Here is a 19,959-nt window from a genome sequence, read left to right as displayed (position 1 = left end):
ACGATGCGGGGGGGGGGGGGGGGCTGTGCTGTGCAAATGTTTCCACACACAGGAAGCCGAGTAAAGTTTATGGCGGGGAGGTTAAAAAGCTTTTTCGCCTCACCCCTCCCACAAGGGAACGCATTAAGTTTTCCGCCTGCGTTTAAAAGCAGGGAGGGAGGCAGCGGCGGATGGAAATGTGTAGCATGTGCCGGGACCAGGGCAATGCAGCGTGCCGCCGGTATTCCGATTGGCACGGCGGGATTAGTGTGGACACGATTCCTCCTCCCGGACAGCGAGGGGGAATTTCGAGACAGTCAAGTTGCTTGGCAAATATAATGGGGATTTCGTATTAATCCCACTTAACCCTACGCGAAGATGCCGAGCTCCTGGAGCCCCCTCCCGCAGCCCGGACTGCGGCGGTGAGCACTGAGCCTGCGCCAAGCTGGGCTTTCTAGCTGATGCTGCAGATATCAAGCTGAGCGGCTCCCGGCTTCAGCACAGCGGGAGGAGGAGTCCCAGAGCTGGGCCAGCCAGTGAGAGACGCAGGAGCTGTAGCGTCCACCTACACAGGAAAACGACTCCTCTCTAGCCCTGGCACGGCAGGGAGTGGGGAACACTCAGGCACTCATTCCCCAGCTCACACTCCGCAGATACACATACTGTCCCTGTGTGTGCCTACAGTTCGCACAGGCAAGAGGTGGAAACCTCGCTTTCTCCTCCCCACATGAAATAGACAGCAAGCTAGATTCACTGTGATCATTGGTCTGAATCATCTGAGCACATCCGGCTGCTTTAGCTCAAATGTGCCATCGGCATAAAGAAAGACGTTTGGACATATTTGTCTGCATGTTTTTCTTTAAAAATAAAAACCGCTGGGGTTTGTTCTGAACGTGTGTGCAGGTGAGTGACTGGGAAAGCGGGATTCCCCACTGTCTGCCCCATGCCTTCGTGCCCTGGTCCGTTCTCTCCCACCAGCCTGAGTCTCTCTCGCTGCTCGATTGCATGCGAATGGAAGGGACAAGTCTGAGAGTCAGACATCAACCAAAAGAGCAGAGGCATGCACATGCCATGGGCCATTAAGTGGCACAAAGTCAAAAGAAGGAGAAAGTGAACTAGGGACGCAAGAATAAGCAAAGTTGTGTCGAGGTCTTTCACATTAAAGTTTATTTCTTACCTACCCTGGTAGGTGACACTACGTTTTAGCAATCACTGAAGCAGCAAGTCCCTATTCGGAAATACATCTATTACTTCTTCTTACATGTGTTTATTTGCCTAACCCTCCCCCACCCTTCCCACACACATTCTCTCTTTCTCTGAGGGTCCAATTTTCCCAAGAAACACACAGATGCCGTTGAAAATGGGCATTCAAATCACTGAAAGACGCACAATAAAGACAAAACCCCCAACACTGGGGAACAGTCCAGCGAAAGCCTGAGCTCTCTAATGCACTCCCCTTTCCTCCCTGGAGTTTGATCCTGTTACCGTCACTGCAGCTCATCATCCGTCTCAGAGAAGCACCAGCGGACAGAAAAGGTGGGAATCTATGCAAAATGAGTTGTTTGACCAACATGATGCCACAAAATGCCGTCACCAGCGCACCCAGGGGCTCTAAAATAAAAGAAAGAACAACAATGTGCTTAACAATAATTGATCACTGAAGAGTCAGAAGGTGGTGGTGGCTTGAGGGGGGAGGAAATCACAGGAGACCATGGGTTAGAGAGAGCAACAGCAGCAGCGCTGTGGTGTGTACCAAGGATGGGCTTGAAGACTGGACTGGTGTTTTGCGATCAGCAGCTATCCCACTTGCAGCTGCAGAGGGTAAGGCTGGGCTTTCTGGAGTGCAGCGCTTGGCTCGTCCTCCCTCCCTCCCTCTCTCGGCGTGTGTAGCGCAGGCGGCTCTGCTGCTGCAGCGTCAGGGAAGAGCCGCCGAGAGAGGCTCCAGCAGCTCTCACCACTTTGGGCAAACTTGCTGGTTTACTGCTTTTTTTCCGAGCGGGAAGCGGCGCCTCACTCGCCGTTCAACATTTTAAAGCAGAAGCCGCTTTGCTGCGAAAGCGCCTGAACCACACTTCTCTGAAAGGCACAAGATTTCACCCGCCGAGGCGGTGGGGTTCAGGGAAGACAATTGACTGGTATCGTTTTCTTTGCAAAGAGGACTGCATTTTTATAAATCGCACCGCGGCTCTCCTCCCCGCCCCTTTGCCATTCCGCTTATATGGATGTAATTCAGAATCTGTTAATTCACGTGGGGGATCCAGTTACATCTCGTTCCGCTCCGGGTATATTAACGAGAGAGCAAAGCAATAATCGCCTTTGGACACATAGCCTTGTTGCTAACCTTTGAACTGAAAGGATCAAGTTCAGCTCTGGTTACCTGCATTGGGACGGAAAGGAAGAGAGAGAGAGAGAGAGAGAGAGAGAGACTGACTGCAATCTCATTTGTGAATCGCTCTCACAGTGCTGCAGATCCAGATTGCTATAACACATGCAGTGCAAATGCAGGTAAGGCACACACACAAACTGCGGATGCAAAAACAAACTTGGGACTCTTGTGTGTGTGTGTGTATGTGCATTGCTCCAGCTTTGGAAATTTTGGGCAAACGGCTTCTGCAGTTTTTGTAGCGTTGCTTTGTGACTAATGACCTTGCGCAGAGTTGTTAAAAAAAATCCTCTACGGAGAAAGAACTGAACATTTTAGGCGATCTGTGAAGATGGATTTGGGTGCTTTTCTGCTAACCGAAGGGGATTTTCTGTGGACTGCTCTGTGATACAGGGGGTTCTCGCCTTCCCACTGTACAGCTACCGATATTATTGGGGATTTTTTTTTATTTTGATCAGTTATTTAATTGTATTTTTTGCCCATTGCTAAGAGGATTGGGAGTTTTCCGGACACAACTCCTTTGAATGAGGCGATTCACATTTTTTTCCGTGTGCGTGCAGAGTGGGGAAAGAAAAGAGCTAATGCCTTAGTCGTAAACGGCTGAGAGAGACAGAGGGAGAAGAGTGTGAATTGTACTTAACTCTAGGAGCAAAGAAGGCGACCTGGGGAGGGGGGGCTTCGAATAGCGCCGTGCTGCTCCTGCTTTTATTACAAACCTTGCAAAGTGATTACAGCAAAACCAGAGAGGAGGAGCAGGAAAATCCCGTCCTATCTGTTGAGATGAATCTTTAAAACGCAAAATACACTGTCCCATCAACTGTAAGCATATTGCAACTGGAAGGAAGGGAGGAGAGGAGCCAACACTAGGGTTTTGATCACCGATTGCACCAGTTATGAGACAATAAGTTTCCCGGAAGAGAAGGATTTTATAATTGATCATCCGCACGCTGAGCATTTCTGTTGGCTTGTCGGGGGAGTTGGTGGGAGAGAGGAGGGGGTTTTTGGTGAGAAGAAGATGAGGAAGATGCGGACTCTCTTTGGCTTTGTGCATTGCTGCTGCTGTTGCTTCTTGCTCCTGCTGCCTCCGCCGCTCTGGGTCAGCCTGGCCGCGGCCAAGCAGCTGCTGAGGTACCGGCTGGCCGAGGAAGGACCTGCCGACATCCGCATAGGCAACGTGGCTTCGGACCTGGGCATCGTGACTGGCTCTGGAGAGGTGACATTCAGCCTGGAGTCGGGCTCCGACTACCTGAAGATCGATAACATGACCGGGGAGCTGAGCACCACCGAGCGGCGCATAGACCGCGAGAAGCTGCCGCAGTGCCAGATGATCTTCGATGAGAACGAGTGCTTCCTGGACTTCGAGGTCTCGGTGATCGGCCCTTCGCAGAGCTGGGTGGACCTCTTCGAGGGCCGGGTCATCATCCTGGACATCAACGACAACACCCCCACCTTCCCCTCGCCCGTCCTCACCCTTACCGTGGAGGAGAACCGGCCCGTAGGGACCCTCTATCTCCTCCCCACCGCCACCGACAGAGACTTCGGCCGCAACGGCATCGAGCGCTACGAGCTGCTGCAAGAGCCCGGCGGGGACGGGGGCAGACGCGGAGGAGGGGGGTCGGCTTCTGCCGCTGAGAGCGCCCTCTACCCCGGCGGCAGTAAGAGGAGGCAGGAGCCGGACGGGGCGGCCCGCAGCAGCGTGTTCGAGCTGCAGGTGGCCGACACCCCTGACGGGGAGAAGCAGCCGCAGCTGATTGTCAAGGGGGCGCTGGACCGAGAGCAGAGGGACTCCTATGAACTGAGCCTGAGGGTGCGGGACGGCGGCGACCCGGCCCGCTCCTCCCAGGCCATCCTGAGGGTGCTGATCACCGACGTGAACGACAACAGCCCCCGCTTTGAGAAGAGCGTCTACGAGGCGGACCTGGCGGAGAACAGCAGCCCCGGGACCCCCATCCTGCAGCTGCGGGCCGCCGACCTGGACGTGGGGGTGAACGGGCAGATCGAGTACGTCTTCGGGGCGGCCACCGAGTCGGTGCGGCGCCTGCTGCGTCTGGACGAGACCTCGGGCTGGCTCAGCGTCTTGCACCGCATCGACCGGGAGGAGGTGAACCAGCTCCGCTTCACCGTCATGGCCCGGGACCGGGGCCAGCCGCCCAAGACCGACAAGGCCACGGTGGTGCTGAACATCCGCGACGAGAACGACAACGTGCCCACCATCGACATCCGCAAGATCGGCCGCATCCCGCTGCGGGACGGGGTGGCCAGCGTGGCCGAGGACGTGCTGGTGGACACCCCCATCGCCCTGGTGCAGGTGTCCGACCGCGACCAGGGCGAGAACGGCGTGGTGACCTGCACGGTGGTAGGGGACGTGCCCTTCCAGCTCAAGCCGGCCAGCGAGGGCGAGGGGGAGCCCCAGAACAAGCGCAAGTACTTCCTGCACACCTCGGCCCCGCTGGACTACGAGGCCGTCCGTGAATACAACGTGGTGATCGTGGCCGTGGACTCGGGCAGCCCCAGCCTGTCCAGCAACAACTCGCTGCTGGTGCGGGTGGCGGACACCAACGACAACCCGCCGGTGTTCGGCCAGGCCGTGCTGGAGGTCTCCTTCCCGGAGAACAACTCGCCCGGGGAGAGGGTGGCCACGGTGGTGGCCACGGACGCGGACAGCGGCAAGAACGCCGAGATCTTCTACTCGCTGGAGCCCTCGCCCCTCTCCTCGGAGGCGCCCGGCGGCATCTTCAGCATCGACCCGGACTCCGGGGACGTGCTGGTGCAGGCGGTGCTGGACCGCGAGCAGCGCGACACCTACGAGTTCCAGGTGACGGCCCGGGACAAGGGGGCGCCGGCCCTGCAGGGCTCCACCACGGTGGTGGTGCGGGTGGCCGACCGCAACGACAACGAGCCGCGCTTCATGCAGGACGTGTTCACCTTCTACGTGAAGGAGAACCTGCAGCCCAACAGCCCCGTGGGCATGGTGACCGTGATGGACTCCGACCGGGGCCGCAACGCCGAGCTCAGCCTCTCCATCCAGCCCGGGGAGCAGGACCAGGCCGCCGGCATCTTCTCCATCGAGAACGACACCGGCACCATCTACTCCACCATCTCCTTCGACCGGGAGCAGCAGACCAGCTACACCTTCAAGGTCAAGGCGCTGGACGGAGGGGAGCCGCCCCGCTCGGCCACCGCCACAGTCAATCTCTTCGTGATGGACGAGAACGACAACCCGCCCGCCGTCACTTTCCCCAGCAACAGCTCCTACACCGTCCTGCCCCCCTCCAGCAACCTGCGCACCGTGGTGGCCACCGTGCTGGCCACCGACGCGGACACGGGCCTCAACGCCGACCTCAACTTCAGCATCGTCGGGGGCAACCCCTTCAAGCTCTTCGAGATCGACCCGGCCAGCGGCGTGGTGTCCTTGGTAGGCAAGCTGGCCCCCAAGCACTACGGCCTGCACCGCCTGGTGGTGCAGGTGAACGACAGCGGCCAGCCGCCCCAGTCCACCACCGCCTTGCTCCACGTCTTCGTCAACGAGAGCCTCTCCAACGCCACCGTGGTGGAGAGCCAGGTGGCCCGCAGCCTGCACACGCCCCTGGCCCAGGACATCGCCGGCGACCCCAGCTACGAGCTGAGCAAGCAGCGGCTCAGCATCGTCATCGGGGTGGTGGCCGGCATCATGACGGTGATCCTGCTCATCCTGGTGGTGGTCATGGCCCGGTACTGCCGTTCCAAGGGCAAGCACGGCTACGAGGCGGGCAAGAAAGACCACGAGGACTTCTTCACCCCGCAGCAGCACGACAAGGCCAAGAAGCCCAAGAAGGACAAGAAAGGCAAGAAGGGCAAGCAGCCCCTCTACAGCAGCATCGTCACCGTGGAGGCCTCCAAGCCCAACGGGCAGCGCTACGACAGCGTCAACGAGAAGCTCTCCGACAGCCCCAGCATGGGCCGATACCGCTCGGTCAACGGCGGCCCGGGCAGCCCGGACCTGGCCAGGCATTACAAATCCAGCTCGCCGCTCCCCACTGTCCAGCTTCACCCGCAGTCCCCCACCGCTGGGAAAAAGCACCAGGCCGTGCAGGAACTGCCCCCGGCCAATACTTTTGTAGGGGCAGGAGACAACATCTCCATTGGATCGGATCACTGCTCCGAGTACAGCTGTCAGGCCAGCAGCAAGTACAGCAAGCAGGTAAGGGTGCTGGGGTCACCCCCTAACTACTTCCAACCGCGCTTCCACACAGCCAGCCCTCCCGACCCCCAGCAAGTAAGTGAGGGAGTTGGGGACCCTCCCAGTTACACACACACAGAGGCAGCCCACTAGCCAGCACCAAGTGTTGTAAGCTAGCGAGAGAGTCAGGGGATCCTCTTGGTACTCTCCCCTACTCCTCCCTGCAGGCAGCCAGCGTAGCCAGCTGCAAGTACAGCTGGTAAGTAAGGAAACCAAAGACACCCCATACCCTCCCTCACCCCATACAGCCTGCCAGCTAACTGGCAGTAAGTAATGAGCAGATAAAGGAGTCGGGGACTCGCCACTAACATTACTCCTCCTCCTCCCATGCCTCACAAACACAGGAGGCAGCCTGTAGCAAATACAGATTATGAGAGTGAGGGCAGAGGGCCCCCTCCCTCCAAACCAGCAATCGAGTAAATCCCTAGAAGGGAACTTGAGACGTCCTTATCAGCCCCCAGCGCACACATCCAGCCAGCAACAAGCACAACGTGGGAGCTGCAGACATTCTCCCCGTCACCACACAGCTTTTAAGCCACAGATAACCAGCCAGTAGTAAGCACAACAAGCAGTTAAGGGAAACGGAGACATCCCCATTACCCACTGCCACCAACCACCACACTCCACACATACTCAGCCAGCCACCAGAGTCCCTTTGAAACAGGCAGCCATCAGTGTCTTTCTTTCAGAGGGAGGTGCATCCACTAGACAACAAGGTTCCATTCAGAGAGAGAGAATTCTTTCCTGCCACCCAGGCAGCAGGGTCCTACTGAGAGAGGGAGCTATCCTCTGACTTCATTCACACTCTCTATGGCTTTGTGTGTATATGTATATGAATTTGCAGCCACGATGTTAAAAGGTTGGGGGATCTAATTACGGGTCATTCATTAAGATTCAGATCTCTCTATAATATATGTGCCTGATTGTGATCGCGCTTATATATTTTTCTTTATACCACTAATACCATTGATTTCAGAAGACTGACTCTTGATAAGTGCAAGTGAGCTAAGAATTAGCCCCTACTTCTATAATATTTTAACTGGTTTGGAGGATATTATATTAAATTCATAAGGCCCCAGTTGTGCCACCCTCACACTGAGTGGTATGTGAATGTCAGTAGCGGTGGTACTGATTTCTGTGGTATCCCCAACTCAGTAAAATATTTCTGAACTTAAGGGTGATACAAGGGACTGATTCTGATCTTAGTTACATTGATGTGAATCAGTCATTGAAGTCAATGGAGTTCTGCCAGTATAAAAGAAAGATACCAGGGTAAGTCACAGCGCCAAATTGGTGTAACATAGTGGAGAATCAGGCCATTATTACAATTCAAACCTATATTTTTATTTTATAAAGCATATGTTTAATTTTGAACTGAGATCATTTTCCTTGACTTACTTTGTTGGGAGCTTATATGCTGACAAAAATGTTTTGCAGTTGGTACTGTCATGGCGGAGATCTGCATAAGATGAACATTATGAAAGTTTTCTCAGCTACTATGCACATTATGCAAGATACTGTAGATAAATGAATGCAGATTTATGCAAATATGGTGCCAAGTCTGGAACATGGAAAATCTGACAAATTTGACAAAAATGCTTTCTTTCCCACATATTAACATGCAGATATGGTACACAACTACATTTTTATACTTTGAGATGTCTGTTAGTATACTGAAATTGACTTTTATAATATGCAACCAGTATTTGCATTCTGCATGGTGGAATAAAATATTGTAAGTAGAAGTGAATTTCATGAGCCATTCATTCTTTCAGCTGAGCTACAAAACTGTGTGATTGATGTAGTATTAGCTAATATTTGTGTGTGTGTTGTTTTACTAGTCATACTAATGTTTTACAGAACATTTGACATAGTCGTTTCTTGGAAAAACATTTCATTAACTTTCTCCCACGGAGACTATTATAAATTTACCTTTTAAAATATTGCCTATATAAAATGTACAATACTAAAAAAGTTCACAAGCTTCCATCCACTAAGGTTTATTAAAAACATATTAGATTATGCCTTTTTAGTGATCATTGTGCCAACACATGAGGTATAATCCATGCTAATCAGATACTAAATCTTTCTTGATGCCAGAATTCATCTCAAAATATGATTTAAAGACTGTGAAAAGTATAATTTGTTTTTGGTGAAAAAATGGCTTGTGTGTTAAATGCAGGAATTGGTAAGAGATTAGACTATACAAATGACTACTTGTGCTGATAAGTGCTTTCTTTGAGGTTACTGTGCAAAAATATATTGATTGTATCTTGTTTATTAAATTATTTAGAATGTTTTCCCGGGAAATATTTTTGATGTACAATACATTACGAGATGTCCTTGGAGAAGAAAATAGATTACTACACTTTGATTGTTCCATGTAAAAGTGGAAGGAACACATCAAGAAAGCCTCTTAATTTATCTACTTTAAAACAGCTCCCCTCCTCCCACCCCCAGTTTCTCGGTTAATGTCTGACAGCTTTTTGTGATAGTAGTTTGGTTATAAAGCTCCATATAATTGAGTAATGTATGGCTGATATTTTAATGTGTAAAGATAGAAATTTAAAATATACTAAAAAGTTGACATTACTTAACATTTTGGTTTAATATCTTTATAAGTATTGTAACTGAAGTTTTCTTTGGACAAAATAAATAGCTTATCGAAATGGTCAGCATACACACACACAAAAACATGCATATAAATTAAAGACAGGACACAGGGTATTGACTCAGAGGACAGTAAGAATAATGTTAAATAAAAGTTTACAGGATAGATTTTTTTTGGCAGACTTGTTCTGTTACAGCCATCCTCTGGGCACTTGCTAACTTGCTGCTGAGTGACATTTATGTGCTCTTGTGCTTTTATTTTTTTAAAGTTTTATTTTAACATAATAGTGAGCATATCAGGTGGAAGTTTATATAAATAACCTGCACTTTTCATATCTCAAACGTTACCATTTGAGCACTGACTGACTCACCAGAGTAGGTATTCATATTCTTGAACACTTAAACCAGGTGGTATTCATGCTCAGTATCTTGTTTAGAAGGCAAGGTGACACATTTAGAAATAAACTACTATCAAATAGTATTAATTTTATCATAGTTTAATTGCACACACAAGGTAAAACAAGTGGAACGTTAGCATGCATATTACAGCAAGAGTTTAGCTGAAACTTGCATGTCTTTCCTCATTTACTCATTGACAGTTGCCTTTATTCCATGGAGAGATTAGAAAGTGCATAAAGTTTTAAAGACAAGTAAATAGACAAACCAGCAAGTACCGGTCCTGAAGTAGATGAGGGTGATATCCATTATCCATTAATGTAATTAGACTTGGTAATTGATACATCTTCATACCCACAATATTGTTGTCAGGGGAAAGGTCTCCATTTACAGGACCAAATGGTGTGCTCAAGTGAGTACACAGGTAATGCTTTTCCATTCTGATTTTGTGTTGTACTTTTTTTTCTTTAAGGCAACATATATTTAGTTTTAGAGTTTAGTACCTCATATTTAGTTCTTCAGGGCATTTTGTTTGGTGCAGTACCATATGAAACACTATAAACAGAAAAAATAAACAACAACAACAAAAACACGTCTTGGCATAAGTATTAAAAATAATAGATTTTATAACTAAATTTTGTATTGGATACACTACTTTTAATAAAGTTTATTTAGATATTATAGCATTATGACACATATCACATTTAACCTTCACTTTGCAACAAATCTCTATATCCCCCCCCGCCCCCCCGAATTACCTTGAAGGAGCCTCTTTCAAGGTTGTTCTTGTCTTATTAATGTGAAGATTCTGTCAGAAATAGTATATTATTTTAGACCCTGAGTTAGCAGTCCATCCCTATTCAGCAAAGCACTTATCCACATGCTTAACTTTAAGCAAATGCATAAGTCCCATTATCTTCAGTGGGATTTAAACATTTGTCTAAAATTAAGCATATGCATAAATGCTTTGCTGAACAGGCATGGATTTAGGCAAGTGCTTTGCTCAATCGGGGCTTGATGACCTCATCTTCAAGGTGCTAACCACTACCTGTGAGGTGGTGAACACCCTTAACTTCCAGCAAAGGCAACAGAAGTTAAGGAAGTTCAGCGCATCACAGAAGCAATCAGCAGCTTGGAGGAGATTGGCTCCCTAATCATAATGGTAAACCAGAAGTAATAATTGTCTGATATGCAGTATCTCTTGTAAATTAATCTTTGTAAGTTATATTCCACTTTGCTTTATAATGCAAAATAATAGAGAAACACATGAAAAGACATTTGGGCAGATTTCATCCACTGAAACTTTTAGGCATGCATGTGAGATTTTCATGTTAACGTCTGCTAGAGGCTCCTTAGAGGGTTTTCTTTTCTTTTCTTTTCTTTTCTTTTCTTTTCTTTTCTTTTCTTTTCTTTTCTTTTCTTTTTTGTGGTCTGTTGATGTCCACTGGTTTCTCTTTTGCTTGCTATACAAACATGATATTTGAAAAATGGAATCTTTAAAATATTCTGGATGCCTTTTTCAAAGAAATATGTGTCACCTTCAGTGTGATTAGAAAGAGCTATGTAAGAATCTGTGAATGTCATTATCTCTTTCCTTGAGATACATTGTTGCCTATCCAATTCTATAATCCTTTATGAATTATCCTCATGCTTTTGCTATCTGGAAAATGTGCTGCTTAGTGAAGAAAACTGTTATCACACCTAAGTGTGGTGACAGGCCTACCCAGTCACATCTCGATAACAATACAATTTGTAGAAATTAATTTTTAAAAAATCTTCTTAGTACGCTATTCAGTTAATTGGTTTACCCAGGTATTGTACATTAACAGTCTCTTGGATTGTGGAAACATTGTATATGGCTGCTTATCAGATATGTGAGTTGTAACTATAAATTAAAAGTATCCATTCTGCCATCAGTATGCACATGTAACTCCCGTTGATGTTAATGAGAGGTTATGCCTGGTGCATCAAGGAGCAGTCAATCTTAAATGTAAAATTTAACCAGCCAAGCAAACATCCGCTTTCTTCATGATAATGTATGTAAGGCAGTTTATAAGAATTACAGACTAATCCCCGAGAGTAAAGTTGGTCATGACTTGTGCCTTGACTAATTTTCTTGAGTCTAATCAATGTTTTAAAAAAATCTTACTTTAGCACTAGCTCATTGTAGCAAAGAAGTGTGGAGCTTTGTGATGAGGTGTAACATTTTAACATTTAACATGGATGAAGTTTGGAGAGAAGTTTCCAAAAGCATAAGTAAATGTTCTATCTTCAGTTTGCAAAACAGTAAATATTCTACAGTTGGTTTTAGAAATGTTCCATATTTGTCACTTAGTAACAAATCATTTTGAAAACAGGGACTAATTAAACATGGTGATACATTTTTTGAAGTTTTTATTAGCTCTGCTTAACACAATGTGTTCAATTAACAAGTAAAGGCTTTATTTTCCTGTTCAGTGAAACCCTCATGTCCTATGTGCAAACAGCTAACTTGCTACTACAATCATCCCCCTCATTCCAAAGGGATGGAATCTGAGTAGAGGAGGAGTGTCATGCTTTGAAGGACTAAAGAATGCCTACTGTTGAGGACAGGCGGGAAAGCAGGCATCTTCAAAGGGATAGGGTGTGATTTACTAACTTTGACAGCTCCCTGACTGTCTGTATGGATATTTGTCTAGACCAGTAAGACGTTCAGCAATTTGATTATTGCTGCATCAGTCTTTGTATCATGACCCACTGATACAAACATATTCTCAGAACTTTTATTTCCTTTTTCTTCCTGAGCACATTAAAATACTCCGAAAAATTAAATATCTAAATTAATTATATATATATATATATATATATATATATATATATATATATAAACTAAGTGTGGAATGATTGGGTGGAGAATATTGGTCCTTATACACCTGTGATACTGAAGCATATGTGTATATATATATATGTGTATATAAATATATATATATATGCTTCTTCATTTCTGCCTGCTTAGATACCTTGTGCCCCAATATTTATTGCGGTTTGACTGACTAGTATTTTTGCAGACTAACTTCTGCCCTGAAATGACAGGCAGATTTAATTGTAAATTTGATGTGTGGAAGTTTTAGAATGTTTATGCAGTTAACTTTTCAGTGTGTTGCCCTTAAATAGAAAACTTGGCCATGATTAGGTTTTTCAGTAAAACATAATAATAAATCATCAGACTTCAGAGTTCAAATCTTGTTGGTATTTTTCTTGTTAGCTAATTACCTAAATCCTTTAGAAGCACTCTAAATTCTTTACTATAATTAGTTTAAACATGCTATGTTATTTTCTTTTCCTTTTGGGAATACTTAAAGTACATCTTTGTTACACATGTTTGAGAAATACAGTTCAGCATCTTACAGCCAGGCTTCTAAAGCATGTTTTCAGCATTTCTGTTTATAGTAAGTGTTAAGGAGCTGTTAAAGCTATAAAATGAATTCCCTGTATTCATTCATAGGATTGGTAAAATATATTGCATATAAATTACAACACAAGCTTCTCCATATCTTTTTACTGTTTCATACTCTAACAAAGGAATATGTATGTCATATGTCTGGGAGATGTGCTCAGTATCCTTTTTATTTGGCTTGATTTCTTTTATCTAAGAGAGAGATTCTGTTGTCCCTAATTCTATCACATTTTGGGCATTTCCAGTGTTACTCTAAATGTTATATTCTGCAAATATTTTGAAATGACATTATTAAACTCAATCTTAACTATCACCTGCATTAATGAATTAATATCTAAAAGGAAACAAAGATTTACATTGCATAAATCTCTTTTGAACCAAAAGATAGTAAGAGAACAATTCCAACTTTTGCACAGAATGTAAGTGACAGCTTAATATTTATTTACCATGCCATGCAAGGTGACTTGCAAAAGTAAATTACCCAATCCATATAACTTTACCAATATGTGCTGAATGCCCCCAAAAACCAGTATAAGAAGGGCATTCGGAGTGTTATTATGCAAAAATATCATTATATTTTCTCTTTCAGATTGATCCCACAATGCCCATTCCTATCTTGCTTTGTTAATTTCCACTCTGACCTGATGCCTTAACATGTAGTATGTTGGTATGTCACATATGCCACAGAACCAGTCTTGGGGTTTGTTACTATTTTGTATGATTTTTGAAATTTGCAAAATTATTTAAAACCAAATACCATCATATGTAAATTAACAGTCTGTGTCATGCAAGAGGTCAGATAAAATTATCATAATAGGCCCTCTGACCTTAAAAATCTGAATACAAAAGAAATTTGGAAAAAACATTCTACATATGAAAAAATAATCCACAATACTTATTTACACATCTGCACTGTGATGGGGCAGCTGCAGGAACCAGTGTGTTTCTGAGGTCGCTATTGTATCAGTGTGATAGCACATCAGATTGGAGGGGAATCAACTGAGAGTGGTGGGGATGGATATTATGAGAATTGCATGAATGAAAGAAAATAAAGTAAGCTTTAAAGTATTTTATGTTCTTGGTTCCTTTCTCAGCCTGGGGGAAATTCAGCAAATACTGATAACATAATTTTGTAATTTACTTTTGTAGGCGACTTACAAGTATCAAAAATCCAAAACCACATTCAGTACCAAAGCACCAGTTCAGCAGGCTACTTAAACATGTCCCTAACTTTAAGTATGTGAGTAGTCCCAAGTACTTTACTGAATCAGGGACCAAATTCTTTCTTGTATTATACCAGTGAAAGTTCAGTGAAGCTGACTGATTGCCACAGTCGTATTTGAGAGTAGAGTTTGTCCCACACTTTTCAGGAAATAGGAGACATAATTTAACATAAAATGTGAACACTGAATAACCAGATTTCAGAGTAACAGCCGTGTTAGTCTGTATTCGCAAAAAGAAAAGGAGTACTTGTGGCACCTTAGAGACTAACCAATTTATTTGAGCATAAGCTTTCGTGAGCTGCAGCTCACTTCATCGAATGCTGTAGCTCACGAAAGCTTATGCTCAAATAAATTGGTTAGTCTCTAAGGTGCCACAAGTACTCCTTTTGAATAACCAGAGTTGCTTAAAAAGTGCAGTATTTTTTCCGTAAGGGGGGAAAAACCAACCAACAAACTAACTATCAAACAAACAAAACACTTTGAACCAGTAAAATCTTATGGATTCATGACATTGGCTATGCAAGCTTGTTTGAACAGAACAGTGCTTTTCAGTCAGATTCAGAACAGAGAGGTTTAAAAAATGATCTGATTTCTTTTTCATTGTTTTCATCCTTTAAACCAGTCATTTCCCCACTCAGAAACTTGTTCTACTGCCATCCCTACATTAGCTTGTACAAAGCATAACTTCCAGTGCATACTTTTATTATTCTCACAAAGGATCACAAATAGTACACTAATTATTATCTTATAAATGACAATTAGGAGCTCAAAACAAGCATTTTATACCCCCCCCCCCCAAAAAAAAATCTTAGCTTGGTCTATCCTAACATTGGCAAGCATAATCTATTATGTAGCAAGATTTTATTTTATTGGCTCATATTCAACAGCTCAAAAAGAAATACCTCAAAAACCTCACCTTTTATATTATTAATGGTTTAGAACCTTGACTGTGTTGTTCAATATTACTTGCCTGAGTATAGTGAGCAGGATTTGGCCCTATAACAAATGCAAAATGCAGAACCATTGTTGTAACCATATTCCCAGAGTTATGTCTCTTGGATATAAGGTTCAAGAGAGTATAACTCCATTCTAAAGTAAGTTCTTGATCATACTAATTGACAGTACTTGGCTATGTACGCTCAGACATCTTTGTTCAATCTACTGGGCAGTCCATTGTGCATATTTGATCATGCAATGGTGTGCTATCCCCTAGTGTGCATACAGATGAGACAGATTTGACCTAAAATGCTTGCCTACTTTTGAAATTAAAACTTTGCAACCCAGTTGGGGTCATGCACGTTGATTGAGCAAATCTGGCCTAGGCAAATCTATGTACTTTACTAAGTTTAAAACTCTAATTCTGTATGCCAAGTTTAACCCACAACAAATGTTCTCATTGGAATCTATGTCTCCTAAAATGAAGATTAAAAAGAAAAATGGAAAAATGACTAATGAAGTAATAGCAGGTGGTAATATAATAGACATTTAATTAAATTGGTTTTTTTTCAGTGTTTTCACTACAATAGTGTAAGTTAATATTTTATTATTTTTACCTCCCCCAATTTTATTTTTTGCTGCTTTTAACATGCATTTGGCTTGATTCTCTAGAGTGTTACTCCAGTTTTATGCTAGTGTAATTCCATTACTTTCAGTGGCATTACATGGACATAAAATTTGAATAATACAGTGGTGAATAAAGCTCCTGATCTCCCTCCATGTGCACTAAATAGGTTGTAGTGACATTGTGTGTGTGTGTGTACTTCATTATATAAAAAAGGGAGATTTTAGTTGATGTGAAAACAAAATCACTGATACTTTATGAATATATAATTATGTTACAGTTGCCTTATGAGTTTACCAAAAAGCAGTAATTGAGTCCTTTGAAAGAAAAGTTATTTTTTCTCCAAGTAATTTTGTGAATCCTTGTTCAGTGGGAATAATTGTACTGGAAATTGCAAGACCTCTGTTTAATTACAGGTCACTACATGCTCAGCCAGTGACCCTCCATTCTGATCTTGGGATATAACTGTTTTACAGATTTAGAAAACTCATTCATAAGACTGATTTGAATATGTACTTGCAATTTCATTCTGCTGCCTGCCATCTAAGGGACTGAATCTGTCACCTTTACTCACATTGAGTAATATTTTACTTCACAAGTAGTTCTACTAAAATAAACTAGATTATTCATAGAGCAGGTAATGCTTAGCGTATATAAATAGGATGACAAAACTGGGTCCTAAATTAAGCAACATCCATTTTCCCTGTGGCTTTGAACCATCAGTAAATTCTTCCAGAAATTATAAAACATACTGTGCATCTTGTAACTTAACAATTAATATACATATACAAAATGGAATTTTAATCTAGAATATCGAAAGAAATATACAGATAAGAGTGCAAAATAAGGTAAATAGCTAGGCATATAACAACATATTTTAGCAGAATATGTGTTGATTTACTGTATGGATTCTTTCGACAGAGACAAAGGGGATGATTCTGATCTCACATACATCAATAACTAACTTGAACAGATGTAAAACAAGTAGAATTGAGATCAGAACCATGCCTAGTTATTCTTCTTTATGCTTATTGGCCTTTTATGAGAGCTATGAGGGATCCTACTCACATTTAAGTTAACAACAAAACTCAATGACTGATGAGAGCAGGATCACTGCTATGAAACACCAGAATATACTCTTGTTACTCTCTTGACTTCAGGGGAGTTGTTAGCATATAAAGCTGTAGTTACACAGTGGTATATCAGGTCCCAAATTTGTAATTTGTTTGCATTTTTGTAAACAGAAAAGAGTATATTATTTGAGTGGCTTTATGATATATGTTTGTCCTTTACTATATTGAATTTAGAAAAAGATGTCTTGGAGGAACTCATATGTAGTCTACTAATGAGGACAACAAATAAAAAGATTAACTGTCTTTGCAAAACTGGGATCATTCTAAATATATATTTATTAAATATGATTTAAAAGTATGCTTTTTTTTAGCACTAGTTTGTGTTCTGTGTGGAGGAGAAGATAAAGAGCAATATGAAATTCCCTGCATGTAAAACAGATTGAACAGATTTACTTAGCCTGCTTATTCAGAGTATTGCAAAATAGATTTTGACTTGTGTGGTATTCAACAGGGAGTGGGTTTTGCTATATTCCGTTGGCTGTTCAGATTTAGCTGAATATACTGGTAATTCATCTTGAACATTCTAACACTGAAATTCAGGGTGCTTCCATAGAAATCTAGTGTGCTGAATTTAGAGTGTGTGTTTTTACTTGTTCTTCATTAAGTATAGAAAGTGACTGAACTCTTCAAGTTAAATGGTAACCTCCCTGGAGAATTAATGTTACATAAATATAAAAGGGCTAGTTAAAGCTTCCCTCTATCAAATGTTTCTAAAAGGCTTTATGTATTTATAAGACTTCATGATCTACTATTGATGCAAATTACTAAGGATAAAAGAAAATCCATCTGTTATCAAAGAAAAAAAATAAATGAAATAAGTCCAAGGATTTGAAAGACTTAGCATTAAGAACTAGGAATTCATACTTTGCGATGGGTTTATAGTAATTGACAGAAGAAAAGACTTCTTTTTAGCATTCATAATTTTTTTTTCAACTAAGGGAAAATGACTTTGCTATAAAAGCATCTCTTGTAACGTATCCTGTTTCATTTTATAATTTTGTATGCGCTACTAAAAAAATCTCAATTAAAATATGACCTAACACCACTTCATGTAGAGTTTGGAATTATTAGTTTTGTTATTACTACCCTTACATCTAATCAAATTGTCCATAGCTAAATAAGTAGCATTTCATCAAGAGACACTGGTTTCCAATCTACTAGGATTCAGATTACTAGCATGAGAATGTATCTAAAGCTAGTGTCTTCAATCTCCAACTAATTGTGCACTGATAATGGTATTGCCCACAGGCAGTTCTTTTTTGCTGTCTTGATAAATGGTAGATTTTTCTGTGAGTTAATGTTAAAATCAGATGGAGACATATAATAGTGCAGTTACTACTCTTAACCTTTCTTCTTTGCTCATTTGAAATGTGCACCATTTGGAGAGATCTATGCATTTAATTTCCTTAAGAATAATCTCAGGAAAAATAATAATAATTTAAAAAAGAATCCTACTCACACTAAAATAGAGTTAGTTTTATAGAAAACTGGTATTGTTGAAAAATCTGACATGTACCCAGAGTCCCCTGCCAAGATTTCTGGGAACAGAAGTGGGTAGCCAACAGATGAGCTCAAATTGAACCATAAAGCTTTGCATGCTGTTAGCCTATAGTGGCACATATTTGTTACTGTTACCCTATTTCTTCCTTCCTTTTCCCTCCTACTAGTTGTCAGTCACTTGTTGAGTTTTGTCTTAGGCTCTATTATAAACTGTACAGGGCAGGGACTATATATCACATTTTTACTCATGAATATCAAATCACTTTACGAAAGCGGGTTTGTGTAAGTCCTAGCACAAAGGTCATAATAACAGTAATCTGCAAAATGAGGAAAATTTTCATGTTTTAAAAAATATTAGTGCATTTGTATTATCGTACTACCTTGGATTCCTTGTCATGGACCAGGACCCCATTATGCTAGGTGCTGTACAAACACAGAACATGTTAGATATGAATGTTAGATATGAGAGAAGCTTTTAAAGAAGGGAATGAATAAAGGTTAAAAAGAATAGTGGGGCAGCCACTGTTTTGGGCATTGAAAGAAGGCTTTGTTATGATCCATGTAATTTTGTTCCAGCACAATGATTCCAACAGTTTGAAATCTATTCTTCACCTTACTGGTTACATGTGAACAGCTCTTCGCTTTTGCACTAAAGCAAGTGGGAATTGTTCACTGTCACAAACAATAAATAACAAGAGTACCCAATCTGCACAGCATGGAAGTGATAAAAACACATGCTTATGCGTGCTTGAGATTTCACAGCTATTAATTTTGAACTTTTTGATTGCAAGTCTGTTTTACAAGAATAGATGCTGTTAGGGCTGCAGTACACCGTGACAGTGAGAAATTATGACAACATACATTTATCATTATGAACCTGATCTATTCTGTCTGAGCTGATAAGACAGTGTCCCTAGAGCCAAAATCATAAAATGTTTCTCACCTTTATTTCATGTTTAACTCTTTTTAATACTAATAGTTGTTAAAATAGCACTGGCTAATATTAAGTACTAATTTATTCTTAGGATAGGATAGGATAGGACTTTGTACATGATGAACATGTATAACTCATCAGTGTTAATGGAAGCTGTATGTGTACATTGAGGGCCCCCAAGTATAAGTGTATTGTATACTACTGCTATACAACTTGTTCTCTCATTCACATATTCACAGAATAGACTCTGTCTCCTGGTTAAAATCCCTCATAATGCATTTTTGGGAAGAAAAAATAATGGACCTAAAAGGACGTGTTCAAGCTGAAAAAAGTGTTACATTGTAACTTTAGTAAAAGACACCTTAAAATTTTGAACAGTACAATACATGAAGTCTCTAAAAAGTGTAATTTCCAAATACAGAGGTATTTTTAAAATGTTGTGGCTAATTTTATTTTCCAGTCTGTAACATGCAGTATTTACTTCACAATATAGAGCATGAATTTAGCAATCCAATTTTTATTTTTTGGACCCATTGTGGACAACGCTATTAAATATGGGTAAGGCTGTGATTATTTCATGGAGGA

General features: G+C 42.5%; 1 protein-coding gene across 9 annotated transcripts in view; it reads left to right on the top strand.

Annotated features, from left to right (window-relative positions):
- The first annotated feature begins 1,952 nt into the window (after nucleotides 1–1,952).
- PCDH7 (protocadherin 7) overlaps nucleotides 1,953–19,959 on the top strand; it is a 386,108-nt gene continuing 368,101 nt past the window's right edge. For 8 of the 9 annotated variants that reach the window (XM_043544550.1, XM_043544549.1, XM_037897964.2 and 5 more), the window contains exon 1: nucleotides 1,978–6,542. In XM_043544550.1, coding sequence (XP_043400485.1) covers nucleotides 3,378–6,542 — 3,165 coding nt within the window. In that variant the 5' untranslated portion in view covers nucleotides 1,978–3,377. Of the gene's footprint in view, nucleotides 6,543–19,959 lie in introns of all 9 variants that reach the window. The other variant, XM_027830801.3, reaches the window with a different exon arrangement.

Source organism: Chelonia mydas, chromosome 4 (genome assembly GCF_015237465.2).
Source record: "Chelonia mydas isolate rCheMyd1 chromosome 4, rCheMyd1.pri.v2, whole genome shotgun sequence".
Lineage (NCBI taxonomy): Eukaryota > Metazoa > Chordata > Testudines > Cheloniidae > Chelonia > Chelonia mydas.
The sequence above is the reverse complement of the archived record's forward strand: the minus strand, read 5'-3'. Positions and strand labels throughout refer to the sequence as shown.